The sequence below is a fragment of the Rhipicephalus sanguineus genome, chromosome 6 (assembly GCF_013339695.2).
Source record: "Rhipicephalus sanguineus isolate Rsan-2018 chromosome 6, BIME_Rsan_1.4, whole genome shotgun sequence".
In the NCBI taxonomy this organism is placed as follows: domain Eukaryota; kingdom Metazoa; phylum Arthropoda; class Arachnida; order Ixodida; family Ixodidae; genus Rhipicephalus; species Rhipicephalus sanguineus.
This window is the reverse complement of record NC_051181.1, coordinates 140,063,847-140,082,364: the sequence shown is the minus strand read 5'-3', so window position 1 is coordinate 140,082,364 and position 18,518 is coordinate 140,063,847. Positions and strand designations below refer to the sequence as shown.

At 40.8% G+C, this 18,518-nt stretch overlaps 2 protein-coding genes across 2 annotated transcripts in view; one reads left to right on the top strand and one right to left on the bottom strand.

Moving 5' to 3' along the window:
* Positions 1-12,146, bottom strand: part of LOC119396560 (brefeldin A-inhibited guanine nucleotide-exchange protein 3-like) — a 74,102-nt gene extending 61,956 nt beyond the window's left edge. The window contains 10 exon segments of the mRNA XM_037663822.2: positions 265-397; positions 1,332-1,493; positions 2,262-2,369; positions 2,466-2,538; positions 5,159-5,195; positions 6,748-6,954; positions 8,371-8,505; positions 11,381-11,462; positions 11,540-11,591; positions 11,704-12,146. Of these exon segments, the coding sequence (XP_037519750.1) occupies positions 265-397; positions 1,332-1,493; positions 2,262-2,369; positions 2,466-2,538; positions 5,159-5,195; positions 6,748-6,954; positions 8,371-8,505; positions 11,381-11,462; positions 11,540-11,591; positions 11,704-11,788 (1,074 nt within the window). The 5' untranslated portion in view covers positions 11,789-12,146.
* A 34-nt stretch (positions 12,147-12,180) lies between these two features.
* LOC119396561 (guided entry of tail-anchored proteins factor 1) lies at positions 12,181-17,607 on the top strand. Its single transcript, XM_037663823.1, has 5 exons — positions 12,181-12,581; positions 12,757-12,922; positions 13,331-13,398; positions 14,227-14,341; positions 17,366-17,607. The coding sequence occupies exons 1-5, from the start codon at positions 12,495-12,497 to the stop codon at positions 17,434-17,436; spliced, it is 507 nt and encodes a 168-aa protein (XP_037519751.1). The 5' UTR covers positions 12,181-12,494; the 3' UTR covers positions 17,437-17,607.
* Positions 17,608-18,518: the final 911 nt, after the last annotated feature.

The following is an 18,518-nucleotide window of genomic DNA, read 5'->3' as shown; positions in this document are numbered from 1 at the left end:
AAAACCCGAAGCCAAAAATTTAGCTTACCCCTCTGTAGATTAGTTTACCCCTCTGTAGATGATGTAAAGGGGTCTACAATATTTCTTTTTGCACGAGTGTCTTCGTGAGAACTAGGCAGTACATGCAAAGCACAGAACAAGGGCCCTTGGGAAAAGCACAGCATGTTTCAGTAGCGGGTTTCTGAACTATCGCAAGAGCTGGCAGCGTGAAGGTTATAGTAGGAGCAGTGGAGCAGTGGAGAAGACGGCTGCCAATGAAATCACCTGCTTGACAAACTTGAGTGGTTCGAGACAGTGCTGGGGCAAGGGGTAGAGCAACATTCTGTGAAACAGAGACCCCAACACTGGCCGCAAGGCTCCAACCTCACCCACGATGGTCACCAACTCCAGGGCAATGCTGTGAAGCGAGAATAGTAGGGAGGAAACATAGAGAATGACTTCAGTTACAGCAACTATCAGCTATAAATGAACTATGCTTATAGTATCAAACAGTGGCATTGGCTACAGAGTGGTGCATGGCTAAGCACCTTACTGTATACCATACTCAATTAAATGCAAGATTGGTAATGTTACCAGGAAAGACTGCAACTCTGCACTAAACCTTATTATATCATCAATCTGTTGTTCTTTTAGTTAGTGAAGGTAGACCAATTAAGAAGCATGACAGCACAATCCTTCACAGGGTACTTTTTTAGTTTGCACAGAATTCATGAGCTGTTGCCACGAAAACAAGTCAAGACATTACAAACAACACCAAAATAGCCTTGATGCTGACTTATGCTGCTGAAGATGAAGTAGCAGTCACATAGGCTGTGACAGTCACACTTAAATTGGAGACAAGACAATCTGTAAAAAACACTTATGCGCTTAGGTAAAGGTTATTTATTATTATTATTATTACGTTTTATTGGCACAAGGGCATCTAAGGCCAAAGAGCGCCAGTACAAGTGTCATAGTTTCAGTTTAGTTACCTAAAATCACTGGTTATAATATATAATAGGTAAAGGTACCCATTAACAAAGCACAGAAGGTCAAGATTATTCTGTTACCCCAAAGAATGGTCTTTCTCCTCAGTGCTGCTTCAAAATATTAATTATAAAACAATTACCCAATGATTAACAATTAATGACCAACCAATTTACCAATCAACACTAAAACATGAGTACTGCCAGTTTGCCAACAGTAGATCTTTATTTATCAATCTCAGCATTTCAGCCATAGAAAGGCACAGCACCCAAGCTCAAGTGAAGAGTAAGTCACTGATCAGTTGAAGATCTAATTATGAGTACCAGGCAGTCATGGAGAGACAAGTATGGTACAGTTGTGCTCACCCATAAACAAGTCTTGCCTCTTCAGCGTGGTACGAGGGAGCAGTGGTGAGGCAGCCTGAGCCCCTGCCCATTTCACCTTTCTCGAAGCGCTGTGCTGACACTATGTTCTTGTCCTTCAGTGGGGAACCAAGGCAGCCAACTAGCCTTGGGCACAACTGCTGCCTGAATGTGGGAAAGCATCGAATGTACTGCTCAGCCTTATTACAGTACGAGAAAAATAAAAAGCTTCACATCAACTGCAAGATTTTGCAATTGCTAAGCTGAGTTTTGCAAAGTTGCATGATGTCGAATAATGTCTGCGAGTCCACATAGATACACTTTGCTGCAAGCACACATAGATACACTTTGAAAAATAAGTTTCAGTCAGCACGTCAACATTTTAGTGCTATTGTTTAAGCACTACCATTTTAAAAGCATTTGTGTTGTGACAGATTATTTTTATGAAATCGCAAACAGTAGCATTACATGCCTTATTGTTTGACACAGGCTGAACCAAAATGCGTGAACATTTTATAGTATACTGTAGCTGTCCTAGAATTTGCACTCCTATCAAGGTTTTGCAGAAATCAATCAATCAATCAATCAATCAATCAATCAATCAATCAATCAATCAATCAATCAATCAATCAATCAATCAATCAATTTAATTGTAAAAATACCTGTTGCAAATACCATTCAGCCGAAAGTATCTGGTATTATGGTAAATAACCTGAAATGCCACATAACATAACATATTAAGTCATCCTAGCTTGAACGCAATGTCACAGGACACCACTGCACCAAGGACAGCCGGGTAAGCTTTTGTTCCAGCATTCAGCTAAACTGCATAAGCCTGTGTACTGGCTGAAACTAACATACCACGGCTGAATTACATTTAGTTGAGTCTCAAGCGTGGGTGAAGCATGAAATTTATGTGGTTGTATCACTTACCAAACAAAGTCTAAAAAAGGCTGACTTTTCCTAGCCTGCCCTCTAAGAGAGCTCAGGCCTGTCTGAATGCAGTGCAGCAGCAGTGGAGCCGTTGAGCTGGAACCATTCCTAAGAGAGAAAAGAAGTTGTACGCAAAGACATAAGTAAGCAGGGCATGGCAAAACTACGTCATGAAATGGTACAACAAAAATGAACATTTATCACCGTTTGTCCTCTTTCAGCTTCTCGCAGAGGAAAAGAAACAGAGGCACAACTTCATCAAATGGAGAAATATGGCCTGAAAAAACAAGCAGACAAATTGATGTTACAAGCACGTCGTGTTTAATGAGAGGCAGAGACAGAGTTCACAATTAACAAGCCAAAGTGTACGTAACATTAACAGAGACAACATGTCGTGTTTTATCTTAACACTATTCATTTTAAGGCGAAAGCCTTAGCTGCCTCATCAAATACGAAAATTGACCAATGTCCTGCGTCAGCGGCGTCAACATGAGTAATGCAAAAAATCATCATCATGCAATGATGTCACCATATGACCGTCATCATAACGTCACAGATCACCAAAATTTGTGACGTCATTATGACGCCATCATGATGTCACAGTGACGTCATGTGATGTGGCATCGCATGATGACATCATCACATGACATCGTAGCTTGGTCAATGGTGGGCCGATCACGGAGGCAATGCAAAACCAGGTGAGGTGCCTCCGATCTTGAAGGCATTGGAAAACTACGTTGGGTGCAGAAGGCTTTTGCCTTCCAGTCGTCTTAGGTGAGTGCATAAGGGACCCTGTGAGTTTTTTGCTTATGATGCTATTTCTTCTGCATTTGTGATTAAATGTATTATAAGCTGTATTTTTGCATATACACACCACTTAGACAAACGAGTTACTAAAGCTTATTAAACTATTAAGAAAAAAGAAAAAGAAATTGTTAAATAAACAGACAAAACATTGAAAAAGATACAAAAGTCAGAAATATCGTTAGTCTTAAATGTTATAGGTGAGAAAAATACAATAAATGTCAGCCACTTAGGTGACGTCATTTGAATAAGAGACACTTTTCAACACCTGTAAAGAGCTCATTTTAAAATCACGAAGCCTACTGCCCCTCCATTTTTATTAAGAACTAAACACATCTCTTTTAACAAGGCTCTGCCACTACGTCCTTGCTCATTAAGTGATAGTTAATAATGACAGCTAAAAAGACATATAACTTTTCTGCACAAATTTTGACTCTCGACTGCTGCAGTAAAAAAATGCAAGCATACTCGCTTGCTTGCTGCTCACACATACCAACACATTTCTAAGAAAAGGGAGAAGCAAGCAAAAGGACATGCGCGTTGATGATAAAACCTTTCTAAGAGCATGTTTTTCATGAACAAAAATATTGTTAACATGCGAGGACTGTTTTGTTCTTGACACTATTGGAGAAAGTCCCTATTTTGTTATACATAGACTTAACGTTTTGTTTTGTTTACCAATCAGCCAGAGAATGCTATTCAAATGGTAATATGAATTGCAAAAAAAAAAAAATATATATAGACACTTTGCACATAAAACTCCTGATTTAGCACACTCATGATTTTACTCACCTATTCAAAAGTTACATTAGCTCAATTATCTGACCCATAATAATTACCTAAAGTGAAACTATGATACAAGTTCATTTACAAAATTACCATTAACAACCCATAATTGATTTTATAGGTGAAGGGGAATGCACAACTGTAAGGACACCTTGCGTAAAGTTACAATTATCTAGCCAATTGTTTTACTAGACATGCTCATGATGCAGAACAGCACCACATGAAAGCAATCTAAACATGGTGTCACAATACGACAAACAACACATGCTTTCAACTTCTCCAGTAATTTAGCCGCTAAAGGTTTCACTGCTCAGCATAAAAAATGTAGGTTTGCTTTATAGCTTAGGTGGCTGTGTTTTTATGCATAAAAGCGGAAAGTTCAGGTCAAAACGTATAACATACTGTCAGGATAAACACTAAATGTAATATAGTGATAAACCGCCTCATCATTAAATGCCGTCAACTAAACAAAACAATCAGTGCGCATATGCTCCCTTGCTACAGTGTCAGAAAATAATATGTGACATGTCCTAATGGGAAGAATAATGATTCTGGATCGAACAAAGTCTGGTTTATTTGTGGTATATTGTTTTAGAAGGTGGAGGGCTCAATGCAAAATATTGAGAACGTCACGAATAATGTTGAAAAACAGGAACATCAACAATAACCTTTCAGTGGATTAAGGCCCGTTCACCAGCAAGGGCCAGCATTTTATTAGGGAGAAGAGCAAGGGTGGCTTCAAATGTAAAGGAAACATTATCGATGTTGGCTGGCAATTAATTGGGGGCTATTCATTAAATATTCTATCACTAGCCCCAGTTTCTTTGGGATGTTGAACTCTACAAACAAACAAAATAATGAACAAATGAATATGGCCTATGCAATCAACTGGCAGTTTCCCAGATAAGCTAAATGCATGCCAATTTTCCAAGGCAAATTCCTTGAATTAAGATATTTTCACTAGGAGAGGCTTTTAAGAACAGCTGCACTCAGACAACACGTTTGTAAAAGCGCTCACTTTTTCACAACACAGACAGGCAGATTATAAGTAAAGCAAACTGCTGAAGGAAGATAAATACATTCAGACAAACATTTTTATTTAACTGTGTTATAATGACAAAACATGCAGTTAGGTGGCATGTTAAAGCAAAGAAAGAGAAGTACAACATGCAGTCAGTGCAGTCGGTGAAAACAGGACACTCATGCTTGCAAAGCAAACACAGAACGGCTGAGGATCAGGTGCGGAGAGGTGTTGGAGGTAGGTTATAATACGACAAGACAGTGCAAGCAACAGTAACAGCACAAACCTTCGTTATAGGGATCGCATCCTTCGTCCACACTTTTCTGTTTGGGGTGTGGTGTTAGTGAGTGAGTTGCAAAAAGAATGGTTATGTTAGCGAGGCAGACAGTTTACACCATGCAGTCCAGATACATACACAGCATTTTGCACATAGGAAATCATTAATTAATGTCAGTAATCAAGGAAGCAAGGATGACACAACAAAAATCCTGATATTTATTTGACATCTGTTTAATGCAAAGGGCCAAGTTTACTTAACAAAACACGTTGCAGGGCTAGTTGGTAATACATTCTTATTTAAATCGTCTAATATAGTCTAATATATTATATACTCGTCTAATATAGCGCTACAATTTTTAAATAAGAAGGGCCAAGTTTAACACCAAGAAGGCTGCAAGTGAAGAACCTATGAATGATCAGGGTTGAAATTTGACAGTTTTCATTTATTGAAGGCTTTGCATATTTTCTCTTGCTTTCCATAACAGCTTATTCTTTTATTACGGCAGTTATTTTTTCACACAAATGCTTCATGACATTCCTCATAGAGCAATTTGTCATGGAACATGACATTTGCAGAACAGTTTGCCTATATTCCAGGTAATGACAACTGAACACACTATGCTATAATACCTGCTTGCTAGTTCTTTTATATATATATATATATATATATATATATATATATATATATATATATATATATATATATATATATATATATATATATATATATATATATACGAGAATCACTGCATTCGTGAATGACAAGCACAAACTGTGGTAGTGCCCTTGATGCTACCTTGCATGAGAACTTTTGGTATGTGTTACTGGTTACAAATTAACACATTCCTCTGCGTCGCAAACCCCATAAGCAATTACTATATTACTGGACGATAAAACTGATAACCACATAACATGTGAAAAATTTGTTCGTTAGAGAGTTTCTCCTTTCAAGTCTATCCCTCTGGCTAAAGTTGTAGTGATAGTGAAATGATTCTGGAGTTTAATGCCGGAACATGAAACTGAACAGCCACAAGTGAATTCCCTGTGTGCTTTGAGACGTGTGTTTTTCCTTTGCCACCTTTCCCATCACGCGAAATTTCCAATGAGTTCTGCAATCAGCAGCATACATTGCAATCATCACAAGCTTCCTACCATGATAATAATTAGCTTGCTCTGCCATTCACCATGGCTTATGGTACGTTCAACTGGTCATCTTCGAGCGCTTCTGAGCACTCTGGCAATGCACGTCATGTTGGGCTGGTTGAAATCAAGCACTCTGAATACGTTCAGCTGACTCTCAGGGCACCACACTCGCAGTGCCCTGAGGCACTCTCATTTTGATCTCGGAATGCAACCTACATCTGATCATGTGACTCTTATGCCTCGTCTGTTTGCAAGAGAAGATGCGGTAATGTGTGTCCTCTTCTGTACTCTAATTGCTCTGGCGAGCGGTTGCAGATTTGGCTCGGACACGCGTTCCCTGGCTTGGATCAAGAGCGGGCTTCACACTGTTGCAATCTGAGTCAGAGTGCAGTTGTGCCCAGCCGAATGCACCATGAGTTAGCCCTTCATAAATAAAGCATGCAATTGTCTCACCCTCTCCTCCTCGTCTGCTGCATCCTCTGCGGCAGACTCAAAGAGGAAGGAGACATAGCCCTGAACGCTCTGGCTGGCTGATGCCACAGCGGCAGACTTGGTCCCAGCAGAGCCGTGGCTGTAGATGTTCAGGCACAGCGTAACGATGGAGAAGACCGCATTTTGTGAGAGGCACCAATTCTGAAGGCAGCAGCACTGTAGGATAACCTGCGGGAGTTTCACGCATGGGTGAGCGAGCTAGGGCACATAAGACAACAGCAAAGCTCTTTTAAACATTAGAAAACGGTTCCGATTTAATCTACAAGGAGTGAGCGCCAGTATGCTATTAAATATTACTAATATAAACACATTGCATTGAATACATGAATAAGGATTGGATACATAAAAGAAGGATAGAAGGGCCTTATAGTCTCAGGTGTCACTGTCTTTTGTCCTCTTCTCTCAAGTGTGACGAGGCAAACCTGAACAATGCCTCCAATTAATTTACAATCAATCGAAATGTTGGCAGCCAGCTGTTTTGCATCTAACAGTGGCAGAAGAATCGCAGCATGACAGAACTCGCTCATTCATGAGTATAATATGGGCACAGATTAGCTAATTGATTAATTTGTCCCTTTACTGATTGGTCAAAAAAACATCTGACATTCCAAAGCAATGTGACTCAGCGGCTATGAAAGGCACCACAACAGAAACTGTACAACACTACTGATCACTTGACATGCTTAATGTGCACATAAATCAAGACACACAAGCGCTATGACATTCCTTTGCCTTCAGAATGTGGTTGGGAATTGAACCAGCGAGTGCAGGTTCAATAGTGGAATGTTATAAGCAACAGAGCCGCAGCTGCAGATTCACAGCTGTTGGAAGGAAAAAATTAACAGTAGAGGTTCGCAATAGGCCTCCCATGTGCAGAAGACTTAATTAAATGACGTTCTAGGCCCAAAGTGACAACTGTTGCGAATGCAACGGAACAGTGCATGCCAAGTACTGCAGCAGGCGGTGTCCAGTACAGGGGAGACTACCCACACAATTCAAGTTGAGGGCTTCGACAAATGCTGTGGCTTGAAGCAGTAGCACACTAACAGTAAAACTGTTTCACCACACAGAAGCTGATTCCCACGCTTGCCTGTCTTAAGTGAGATAGACTCACCTTGTGCCCAAGTTGAAAGCTAGTGAGGCTAGATGTACTATTTCCTCATAACAGTGGTGAGGGAGCTTCAACGTTTGCGATGTAGGTCCCTTCTTTTTCAAGAATAGCAAGAAAGTTAGAAGCTTCGTATCATTTATGTACGCATGGTTCAGAAAAAAAGACCTAACAGCGGTGTTCATATTCAAATTGGGCTCATAGAAAAGTTTGTTAGACGAATGCGACCTTGTTGATTAAACGCTACAGTGTAAATGATCCAAATTATGAGGAACTTTTACGTATTTTAGGAATTACCTTGAGAATGGTACAAGCTATTGTTGACAGACAGTGTACTTTTGCACATGGAATGGCATGCCGCCAGGTAACAAGCACATGCAGTTTTTGCTGTGACTTTAAGTGCCTTGTACAAATGCAGTGCACATCAAGAAATTTCGCACGGTGCTAAAAAGTTTTCATTGTAAGCTCAAGCTCACCTTCAGGCCTTCAACTTGTGCTTCCTCTGGTTGAGAGGCCAAAGATGAGATGGCTCTCATTAGTTGAGACGGCAGCCAAAGCTGTTCATCATCACATTCCAGGTTTGGATTGAAGAGCTGTTCTCGTAGTAGTTGCTGAAAGGATTGTGAAGTGACGTGTGTGTTGTAAAGAGATGTGACCTTGTGCAAGATAAATAAATGATCCGTATAAAACGGATGATGAACTGTGCTTTTTGTTTATTTCTTGTGTTCCTGCCTGAACTGATACGTCACAGCTGTCATTCGCAAACATAGCAAGCCAATCTCGAAAACTCCGCATATGTAGGGATCATAATATTAAGATGGTCATGCCTAATGTAGAAGACAGTTGTCAAGATTCTCATATCTAACAAATGATGTAGTTGTTCTTCCCTTTAATTGTACAATAGTCTACATGAACTTTAAGTATGTATCGATTGCAAATGGTTAACCCTTTCGGTATCAACAAGACACTAGAAAAAGCTTTAATGAAGTAGTACTGAAAATTTGTCCCAGTATGAACATTTCTCTAAATGCTGGCTAAAACAGCAAAAAACAAAAGTACATTTGTTAAAATGCCACCTACAAGCTTTTTAGAACATCAACAATCATCAAGGTGTGGAATACCAATAAATATCAACAGGTTTACGAAACAAACCTAGCAATTCTGACAAGCTATACTTACTGGGCACAGATCTCTACAAAATTTTTAAAAATTAAGGAGCTTCACGTGCCAAAAACATGAATATAAGGCACACTGTAACAGGAGACTCCAGAATGATTTTGACCACCTAGGGTTCTTTAACCTGTGCCTAAATCTAAGTACATAGATGCTCTTGCCTTACACTCTCATTGAAATATGGCCTCTGCGGTAAAAAGTCAAACATGCATTCTTTACCTTAGCACAATGCCTTAGCACTTAAGCTAGTATTTGACCAAATATAAACTGATGAGCTGGACTTATTGTACGCATATATATATATATATATATATATATATATATATATATATATATATATATATATATATATATATATATATATAGCTCACCTATATATAGAGAGAGAGAGAGAGACAAAAAATGCTAACTGGTTGTAGACCCCTTGACACATTTAAATGGAGCGTCATTAGGAATGTGGAGATGCTAAACAGTATGCATAAAGACGTGCGTGCAGTTTGGCATTAAAAGTAATTAGCTGCATGATGTTTAATGTCTTTCATAATACACATCTTTCATAAGAACTTATTCTCTACATTGTAGTAAAGACAATCCACATTTACGATGACCGTTGCACACTGTCTGATGTTGAAGAACCAGTTTAAGGCTACCTCAAGTCCGCTACACAGCAAACTTATAAAATTTTTTTCATGCAATGAGTGTGTTTCATATAATAAATTACCATTAACAGTAATTTTTCACATGCCGTTGTAAATGTGACAGAAATATGAGCTTAGAATGCTTAGAGACAGATTATGATATACTGTTAAATCCATCTGCGAGCTGCTCAAATCTGGGAGTGTCAGATTAAAAGAACAAAAAACAAAAGAGCGCCAAAAGTTCATGGGTATCTATTCTAACCTGGTCATGAGTACTAGCTATATAACGTGCCATCAATTAACGTCAATAGCTACATAACGCGTCATTGTATGCGCCATTGCTGCATACAATGGGCGACTATAGAAAGACTTCTATTAATAGTATACGTTAATGGATATTACAGGCTGTAGTGAGTGACTGCTAATGAAGTTGGCACAGGCCATTCTATAGAAGTAAAGCTATAAATAAGCAATAATCATGACAGGGTGTTGGTAGAAAGCTGTCTTCATGAGGACATCTTATTCACTTTGAACCAACTGAAACTAAAAATTGTAAACACAACCGACATAAATAAAAAGACTGGCCACTCACAACGAAACAACACCACCATTCTCTCTGTCAGCATGGAAAACTACTTTTCCTGCTGACATTGGATAGCACATAGACGGTAAGTACAATTCACTGCAAATGCAACATAATGTCACAAAAGAATAATCATGCAGACTGGTGGGTCCCCATACATGGCACGAGAAAGTTAACCTAGCCACGTTGAACACTTATGTTCTTAAATAGTTGCTGAGATGATAGCCAAGCTTTAAGTTTTTCGTGTGCGACTTGACGGGAATGTGCCTGCACAAGACTCTGAATAGCCTTTGCGCTTACCTAATAAGTCTAATATGTAATGGTTTAATACTCCTGCATATGGCAGTAATGATGGTTCTTGATTGTAAGACAAGAGCAAAATAAAAGCTCACATGGCGCATTTTCGATTGCAATCAAGCCCCACTCGAACAAAATTTCTCAACCATATTTGGCTCCTTTCCACAGCTTGCACAAATGATCCCATTGCGACCGAGAAATCGGGATTTATCGTGAGTGAAAGGGCACCCATGCAACACCCATATAACAATTCCAAATTTAAATTGCACTTCTGCAAGAACAAACTGCAGTTTTTAAAAATGCAACCCTGTACACCTGTTGAACAGGTTGCAATATTTGTGACTCTGGTTAGGATGGAGGAATTTTGTTGCTTCATGAAACACGCCCATTACTGGCAGTAATGCACGTTCCATGCTGTTTACGTTTCTGTGTAAACAAAGGTTTATTAAAACATGGGTGTAAGGGCCACAGATAAGTTGTGCCACTATGTAGTGAACTCTCATGCTGTGGCAAATATGCAGTAAGCTATATACATGCCTTGTGAAATGTTACTTTATCTGCAGTGGTGGCATACAGGAATCTGCGCGGATGTGAAGAAACCACAGTGTCGCTACAGTATTGCTGAACCGCAGCTATTGCATAATGTCTCCCAGCGCGAACACAAACTACGTTACACAAGACTGGTACGAGGATTGGCCTAAATGAGCAGAAACTACTTGAGCAGGATGATGTGCACTCCAACCTTCAAGCAAAACTGCTTGTTTTCCCCACGCTAGACAAACACAAAAAACGTACCTGTAAGCCACTAAAGGACAGGGAAACAAGCTTCTTTTCTTTGGATTCCAGCGCCAGTTGCAAAGCGTCAAAGCACTTTTGCCTGAAATGAATACAACTGTATCTGGCAACCCATACGCAAAGCAGGAAGGACGAACTGAATAGGACAATCGTGTTTACCTGACTTCATATGGCGGGTTCCTCAACAAAGCATGCTTGTTTGCCAAGGCCTCTGCAAATGCAAGAATCGAGTTGATAGACAGCCCACAGTCACCTAGTACCACAAATGCCGAAATGACCGGGAAAAATATGGCTAGCAGTTTTGTTGGTTAAGAGCTTCATACCTTGAGCTTCCTGACATGCTTGACGTAACGCAGGGTGCTTCTGATGCGAAGCTTCCTTCACGAGTTTGTAGAATATGTCTTCCATGCTTACAGCAGACGCTCGGCTGAGCTGCAACTTGCCGGGGCTGGCTCAGCGTGCTCAAACAGTAGGTGTAGAGGCGGCATGGGCGCGCACCGCAGTCCACGAAGCAGCCACAAACACTTGACAACTTGTGAGCACAGCTGTCAGGATAGCACGTCAAAGCCTTGACGAACGGAATCGGTTTTTCGCGCGGTTAGAAGCCGTAGTACAGGGTGGAAACGTGGAAGCTAGTCTAAATGCAGCACTGTTCAAATTAGCACGCATGGAAAGGGCAGAGGTGAGTGTAACGGTGGCAGTGAAAATTAAAAATATGGAACGATCATTCACTCCTCTGCCGGCGACATACGGGAAAAGTGAAACCAAAACAGGAAACGTCTAGCGACACCTACAGCTTTCGTAACACAAATCGCTGGCTGTGCCGGCGGCTGTGCTAGAAACCGCATTTAATCAATACGTGATAGCAAAATGGCACTTGTACGAAACGAAAGTGGCCGGTTTTCTTGAACGACAACGCCAAGATCGCTAAGAGAAGCCCCGAAGAAGCTGCTTGTGCTTCATAACCGCCTGTGATAGCGTTTGTGTTTCCATCCCGAGAGAGACGCTGGACTGTGATCGTGATTTGCTGATGAGGCGACCGGCTTCTAGTTTTCGGATTCTTTTCGGCAGTTGATAACAGTTTTTACCATTTAATTAACCTCAACGCCTTAGCATGGGAACTCAAGAGAGCTATGTCTTCTTTTGGTTCGTGACGTTCTGCGGTATGTTTACGGCGTTCGTCCCATTCGTCGTCAGAATGGCAAGTACACATCATCTTGTCACTATGTTAATTCCCGTAATGTGCCCGCTGAACTGCGAAATATTACTACAGAAAGTCTTGCCGATCTAAGCTGAAGTTTATTTTATTTAATGTTGCCAAGAAGCGCTCGTTGCCCTCCACGTTGCTTGCTAATTCCCTACGTTACGATTTTCAGGTGCTTCAGGTGATATCACAAGAGACCGAGATGGAATCGAACTTGCGTCGGCAAGTGTGTGATCTGAGAGCCGAACTTGGAAGCATGAACATAGTCGATGAGTTCGCCAAGTATGCAAAGATACAACGAAAGATTAACAAGATGTCAGAAGAGCTGGCACATCAAGGTAAACCCTCTTGAGTGCAGTTAGCATGGTCCGTGTTTGAGCGTCGTAAACAACGTCGCAGATACCAGGCGGAACGAGAGCATCTCATGTAGTGAGTTTCAATGACCAGGTTGTGTGAGTCGTTTACAGGCTGTTCAGGGCGAATCACTTGAATGGAAAATAGTCCTGTTTGATTAGCAGTTTAGTTTAGCGACCATTGCATGTAGTCGAGTCTGCTTAACACAAGCATGCCTAGTACGCCCGGTGTTTTATGTGATCATTACAGTGAAACATATATATTTCACTTGAAAGTTCTAATTGTCATATCATGTCGTTTAGCTACACCATGCACTTAGAAAATTTGTATATGCTTGCTTCAATCGAGGCGTGCTTTGCACTGTGACATTTGTATTTCTGTTGTTTTTTCAGCCCAGCTAAAGTCTATGTACACATTCAAGGTTAGGCTGGCAGCCACGGCACTCCTCTATGCACTCGTGGTAAGTGTTCTCTTCACTATATTTGAAAGTTTGCCTGAAAAGTCCTGAAGGTACTTCAAGCGATAGCATTCTAGGAACAATCTGTATTTCTAGTTGCATTTACAAGCAACATTTTCACACTAGGTGCACATGATGCAAGCACGTTGCACAAGCCACATTTCTCATGTCATGTACAGTTGCAGCTGATTATGACTTCCAACACGGGAGCTCGTGGCCTCACAAATTCAGAGACTGCTCATGGCTTCCACTAGCCCTTATTTCCATAACTAAACGCTGTTCTCTCACTCGGGGATTATTCCAAATAAGAAAATATCATTTAGTTTTTGAAGTGAAAACAAGTTGAAACCATGCGCAATCTTTGAACTCATGAGGTCACGCGCTTCCGTGTTGCAAGTCATATTGAGCGCGACTGTTCATTTCTTGGACCCTAAGCTTTAGCAAAAGCAAGATTACATCCTCATTTCAGAATTGCAGCAGGAGGCAAGACATGTAGATCATGTCAGTTTGCAAGAATTTAGCACATTGACGAATCGCCGTAGAAATATGCACTGGAACAGCGTGCTTTGAAGTAACCTCTAATGGCAAGTAATTTCAACATGCCCATGAAAACACTGTAGTCTCGTGTATATAGTTACAATGCTAGGTATCTCTCTCAAGCTCTGAACATGGCATTTTTCTGTACACTTTGGCACATGGCATAGGTCATTATCAGGGTAACAAAATGATTCTCTTGTTTTAAAATTTTGTTTGTAATCACAAGGTGGTCATTGTTTTATGGAATACCTTCAGTCTATTTATAAATATATGGCGGTGACTTCTGTGTTGCAGGGTGTGACGGTCGCTTACCTTGTATGGAACTACAGGTCACAGCCTGTTGTGACCTTGCCAGAGGCATGGCTCTCACCTATTGGTTCACTACTTGCACCTGCATCGGGTTCACCAGGTAAGTCACAGATCTGTTCAGCATTGGTCAGAGCTTTTGAAGTCTGTCTACAATTACCCATTTTCACTCGACATCACAACTTATTCCTACTGCTTTGGTGCTCCGAAGAATGAAGAAAACTGGTGTTAGAATGTGCAAGCAACTCGCTTGATGAACATTCACTTACTCTGATGTGAGTTGTTGGCTGCCATGTTCCAGACTGCTGTGCTGACTGGCGTCAAAAGCATGGCATCTGGCGAATCATGGTAGTGCGAGCGAATGTTTTGAAAGCAAGATGCTTGCATGATCTCACCCTTGACATCTTTGGCCATTTGCTTGTAGGGGTAGTTATCATGACCCCTTGCTGAAGGTTTGTCAGTCAATTCCCTAATTACTTATGTAAGGCTTCTGTCCACAAAGCATTGAGAATCAACCTATAGGCTCACGTCACCAAACAAACTGCCTGAGGTTGCAAGATCTTGTTCGATTGTAATTTGTGTAGTTGTCATAGGTATTGGGAGATATCTCGATATCCACAGCAAAGGACTTAGACCGTGCACTAAAAAAACTAGCGCATCTCTTGATCATATTTGCTAAAATTTCTCTGTTGAACTCCTCATCTGCCTCATATATATATATGTATTGAAGTTTGATTCCTGCATTTAGTGATGATCACTGGAGCTGAATTAGTTCCACCCAATGTCAAACTGGCATTTCTCTTGTAAGGTGATTGCTATTGTTGTCATAAAAACAGTAACATTCACACTTTACTCTAATGTCTCTCAGTCATTGCTCTGAAGAACTATCAAAGTTTGCTGAAAAGCTAGTAAGTGCATTGATAAATGACCTCTTATGAGCCCTATAAATGCACAATATCAAATGTTATTGAGCAAGCTGAACAAACTGAAGAGGAGATCGTGTTTCTGGTCTCGAAGAGGCTTTCAGCTTCCTTGAGCAACAGTGTAATATGTAGGGGTGTGCGAATATTCGAAATTTCGAATATTTTTCGAATAGCGTTTGCTATTCGATTCGATTCGCACTGGAATTTTACTATTCGAACTATTCGAACTTCCCAAAAACAAATAGAGTCAACGTCCGATTGAAAGTGACCCTTTCAGATTTTCAATATGCTTCACCTCATTACACTCTCGTATTGCGGCAAAGCTGCCTTTCAAGCTCCGTTACGGTCGAACTTTGCCAAGACACAGTCAACGTCCGATTGGAAGTGGGCCCTAGATGGAAGTCGGCCTCTACATTGCCTCATTCTTGATAAGACAACTATGAAACACCACCCCACCAGTGCTTCTCTAGCTATCTCATAAGAATATGCTTAGGAATCCTCTCTAACATTTTTTTCTGCAATTTTGCTTTGAAGTATTTGAAAAATATTCGATTCAATTCGCACTCACACTTCAATATTCGAATTCGCTTCGCACCCAAAATTTTGCTATTCGCACAGCTCTAGTAATATGAGTTGTCAAATTCAAAATGTCAAACAATTTCACACATGCAATTAAAACAGGATGTAGAAGCAGCTGCGAACCATCAAATGGCACATTCACGGTTTGTAGCCATATCATCAAGCAGTTCTCAAACTCCATATCAGTCCTTCAAATCACAGTACACACAGCAGGCTTACACAACATTGAGTATTGCAGATGTCTCTAACATGCAAAATGATGTGATCTGAGAGGCCATTGCTTGCACATACTGTGGTGATTAAAGCTTCTTGCAGGAGATTCCAAGGCTCTGTTGAACAACTAAAGTGCATCAAAAAGAAAATTCTTGGCATTGTATTTATTGCTAGAATAGAGTGAACCTCAAAACATTGTATGGAATTTCTGTAGCAACGCAGCTGTGTGCATAACTGGGTGCCAGAAACCCACAAGAAACCAGTGGTGATATTTAATGATGTAATGCATGGACACCACCTAAAACGAACCTTAGGCCTACCTTTTTAATAGATAAGTAGATGTTGCAGTGAGGACAGATACACTTTCACTGCAAAATTTAATGATTCAGGTTGTGTATCAAACTATAAGTTATGTTTAACTTTCGACCAATTTCATTTTGAAGTCTGGTGAAAGGGAGGCCTGTTGCAGGGGCTTATGCATAAGCTACGCAAACACAGGCACAACGGAAAAGAACCAGGCAACACAAACATGTCTGTGTTCTCTGGTTCAAGCAGAGCAAGAATTTAAACACTGGGTAGCTTGTATAAGAATCAGTTCCACGCATAGGCGTGCGCAGGGTTCCCCTTCAGGGGGGGGCGAATGTTCGTCGCACCCCCCCCCTCCCAATTATGTCAATGTATGGCTCTGACATTGCGCCCCCTCCGTGTTGCAACACCCCCCCCCCCCCTCGCTATTATGTCAATGTGTGGGGCTGACTTTGCGCACCCCTCTTAAGTGAATAGGCGGGGCGGCTGCCCCCCTGCCCCCCCTGTGCGCACACCTATGGTTCCACATCATTGTTTTGGCAGTTCCTCCCTGTATGTATCTCTTTAAGATCTAATTCAACACTGTATGGGCGCATACTGATTTGTTGTTCCCTTGTTTCAATATATTGTCGGTGCCCCAGATAATTAAAAGCAGTTATCATTTAGAAGCTTATCAATTGCCTAGATATTTGACTTTATTGCATGCACATGTCAAAGTATGATTACGTTTTTACCAAACGGACCCAAAAGACTTACGATGCATTACCTTAAAATTTAGGAAATGTTCTGCATATTCACGGTGTAAATGTTTGACAACCGCTCTTTTGATATTCTTATTTGATTTAAGAAATTTCACTATATGAGCACCCCTACTCCAGCATGATGTGCAAAGCAAAGCAAATCAGCATATATATTTTAATTTGCAAAGGAGAGAAAAGCTCACTCTAAGTAGATCAGTGCTATTTATTAAGGAACTGACCACCAAACGTGCTGCGGAGGAAACCACAGTGGACTACGAGCAGTTGATGTAGTGCAATGTCTGATGCAAGTCTGAGAATGCTTCTCCACTGCATCTCTAGAGCTGTGTTTGGCATTTGATGTTTCAGGTGGGATTGGGCTCACACCTTGGCTCCTGGTGTCAAGTTCAGTTGGGCGACAGATTGCAAAGCACCTATAGTTCACCTGGCATCATCCGCAGCAGTAGAAATTAGACTACATCCATTCCCAATTTTTCACTTCACTTGTGAGCATTATTGTGGGAAGATGGGGCCTAGAATAAAATTTTTGTGTGGTGTGTGCATGTGTGTTTGGCTATGCCCTAAATAAAACCCTCCCTTTATTGAAAGAATTCTTTTATTGCAGGATTGTGCGACTCCTTGCACACCTGAAAAGCCAATAGGCTACTTGTCAACCATGCAGCCACACTTGTTTCAGAAGGATTTAGTGAAAATGGTGGTTCATGTGGTCAAAGTTTTACGATGTCACTTGATTGCAACAGCACATGCCAAGTTGCAAGCCATTTAGGTTGTGCTCCAGAGCTTTACAGTACAGTAATCAAAGAGGTCATGCAGCACTTCTGAGCACAGACAGCAAGCACTGCCAATCTGTGACCAAGGCTCCTGTGAATGTGTGAGGCCAATATTATTGCACTGCTTGCTGAATTGAATTTATAATTTTGTGTCGAAAGAGCAAAAAAAATCTATTACTGTCTCTTTGTCAGTGTTGTCATTAAATGTGCAACAGGCGGGAACAAGCAGGCGTGACAGGTATCCTCTTATTTTATGTACAGTGCACCAGCGGAGGATCTCGATTGCCTTGAGCGAGTGCCACGCACATCTGGACCAGAAGTAGCGGTCAGTGTGGTCAAAGGACAAAAAAAAAGAAAAATTGCTCCAGCAAGAAAAATAGTCTGGCAAATACTGCAAAGTGAAGCTCTGGCATATAATGTCCTTTTTTCTGCGTCCTGTACAATTTTACCTGCCAAAAATATGATCAGTCTTGTAAGTGAAATAATTGGAAGTTGACTCCACATCCAGTTACTGTCTTGATTCTCTCTTTAGCGACATACACTGTTGCGAGAGTTGTTGTCAAATGATATTGGTAGTACTTTCAAATACTACTGTGATCTGTGGCATATGCCCAATATGGAGGATAGACCAGCAGTCATGCTCGATCAGTAAATTGCACGAGTTGTATGACCCTATTCATCTTTTAAAGTTCAGAATTCCTGGACTAGTAAAACACTTTTTTTTTCATACC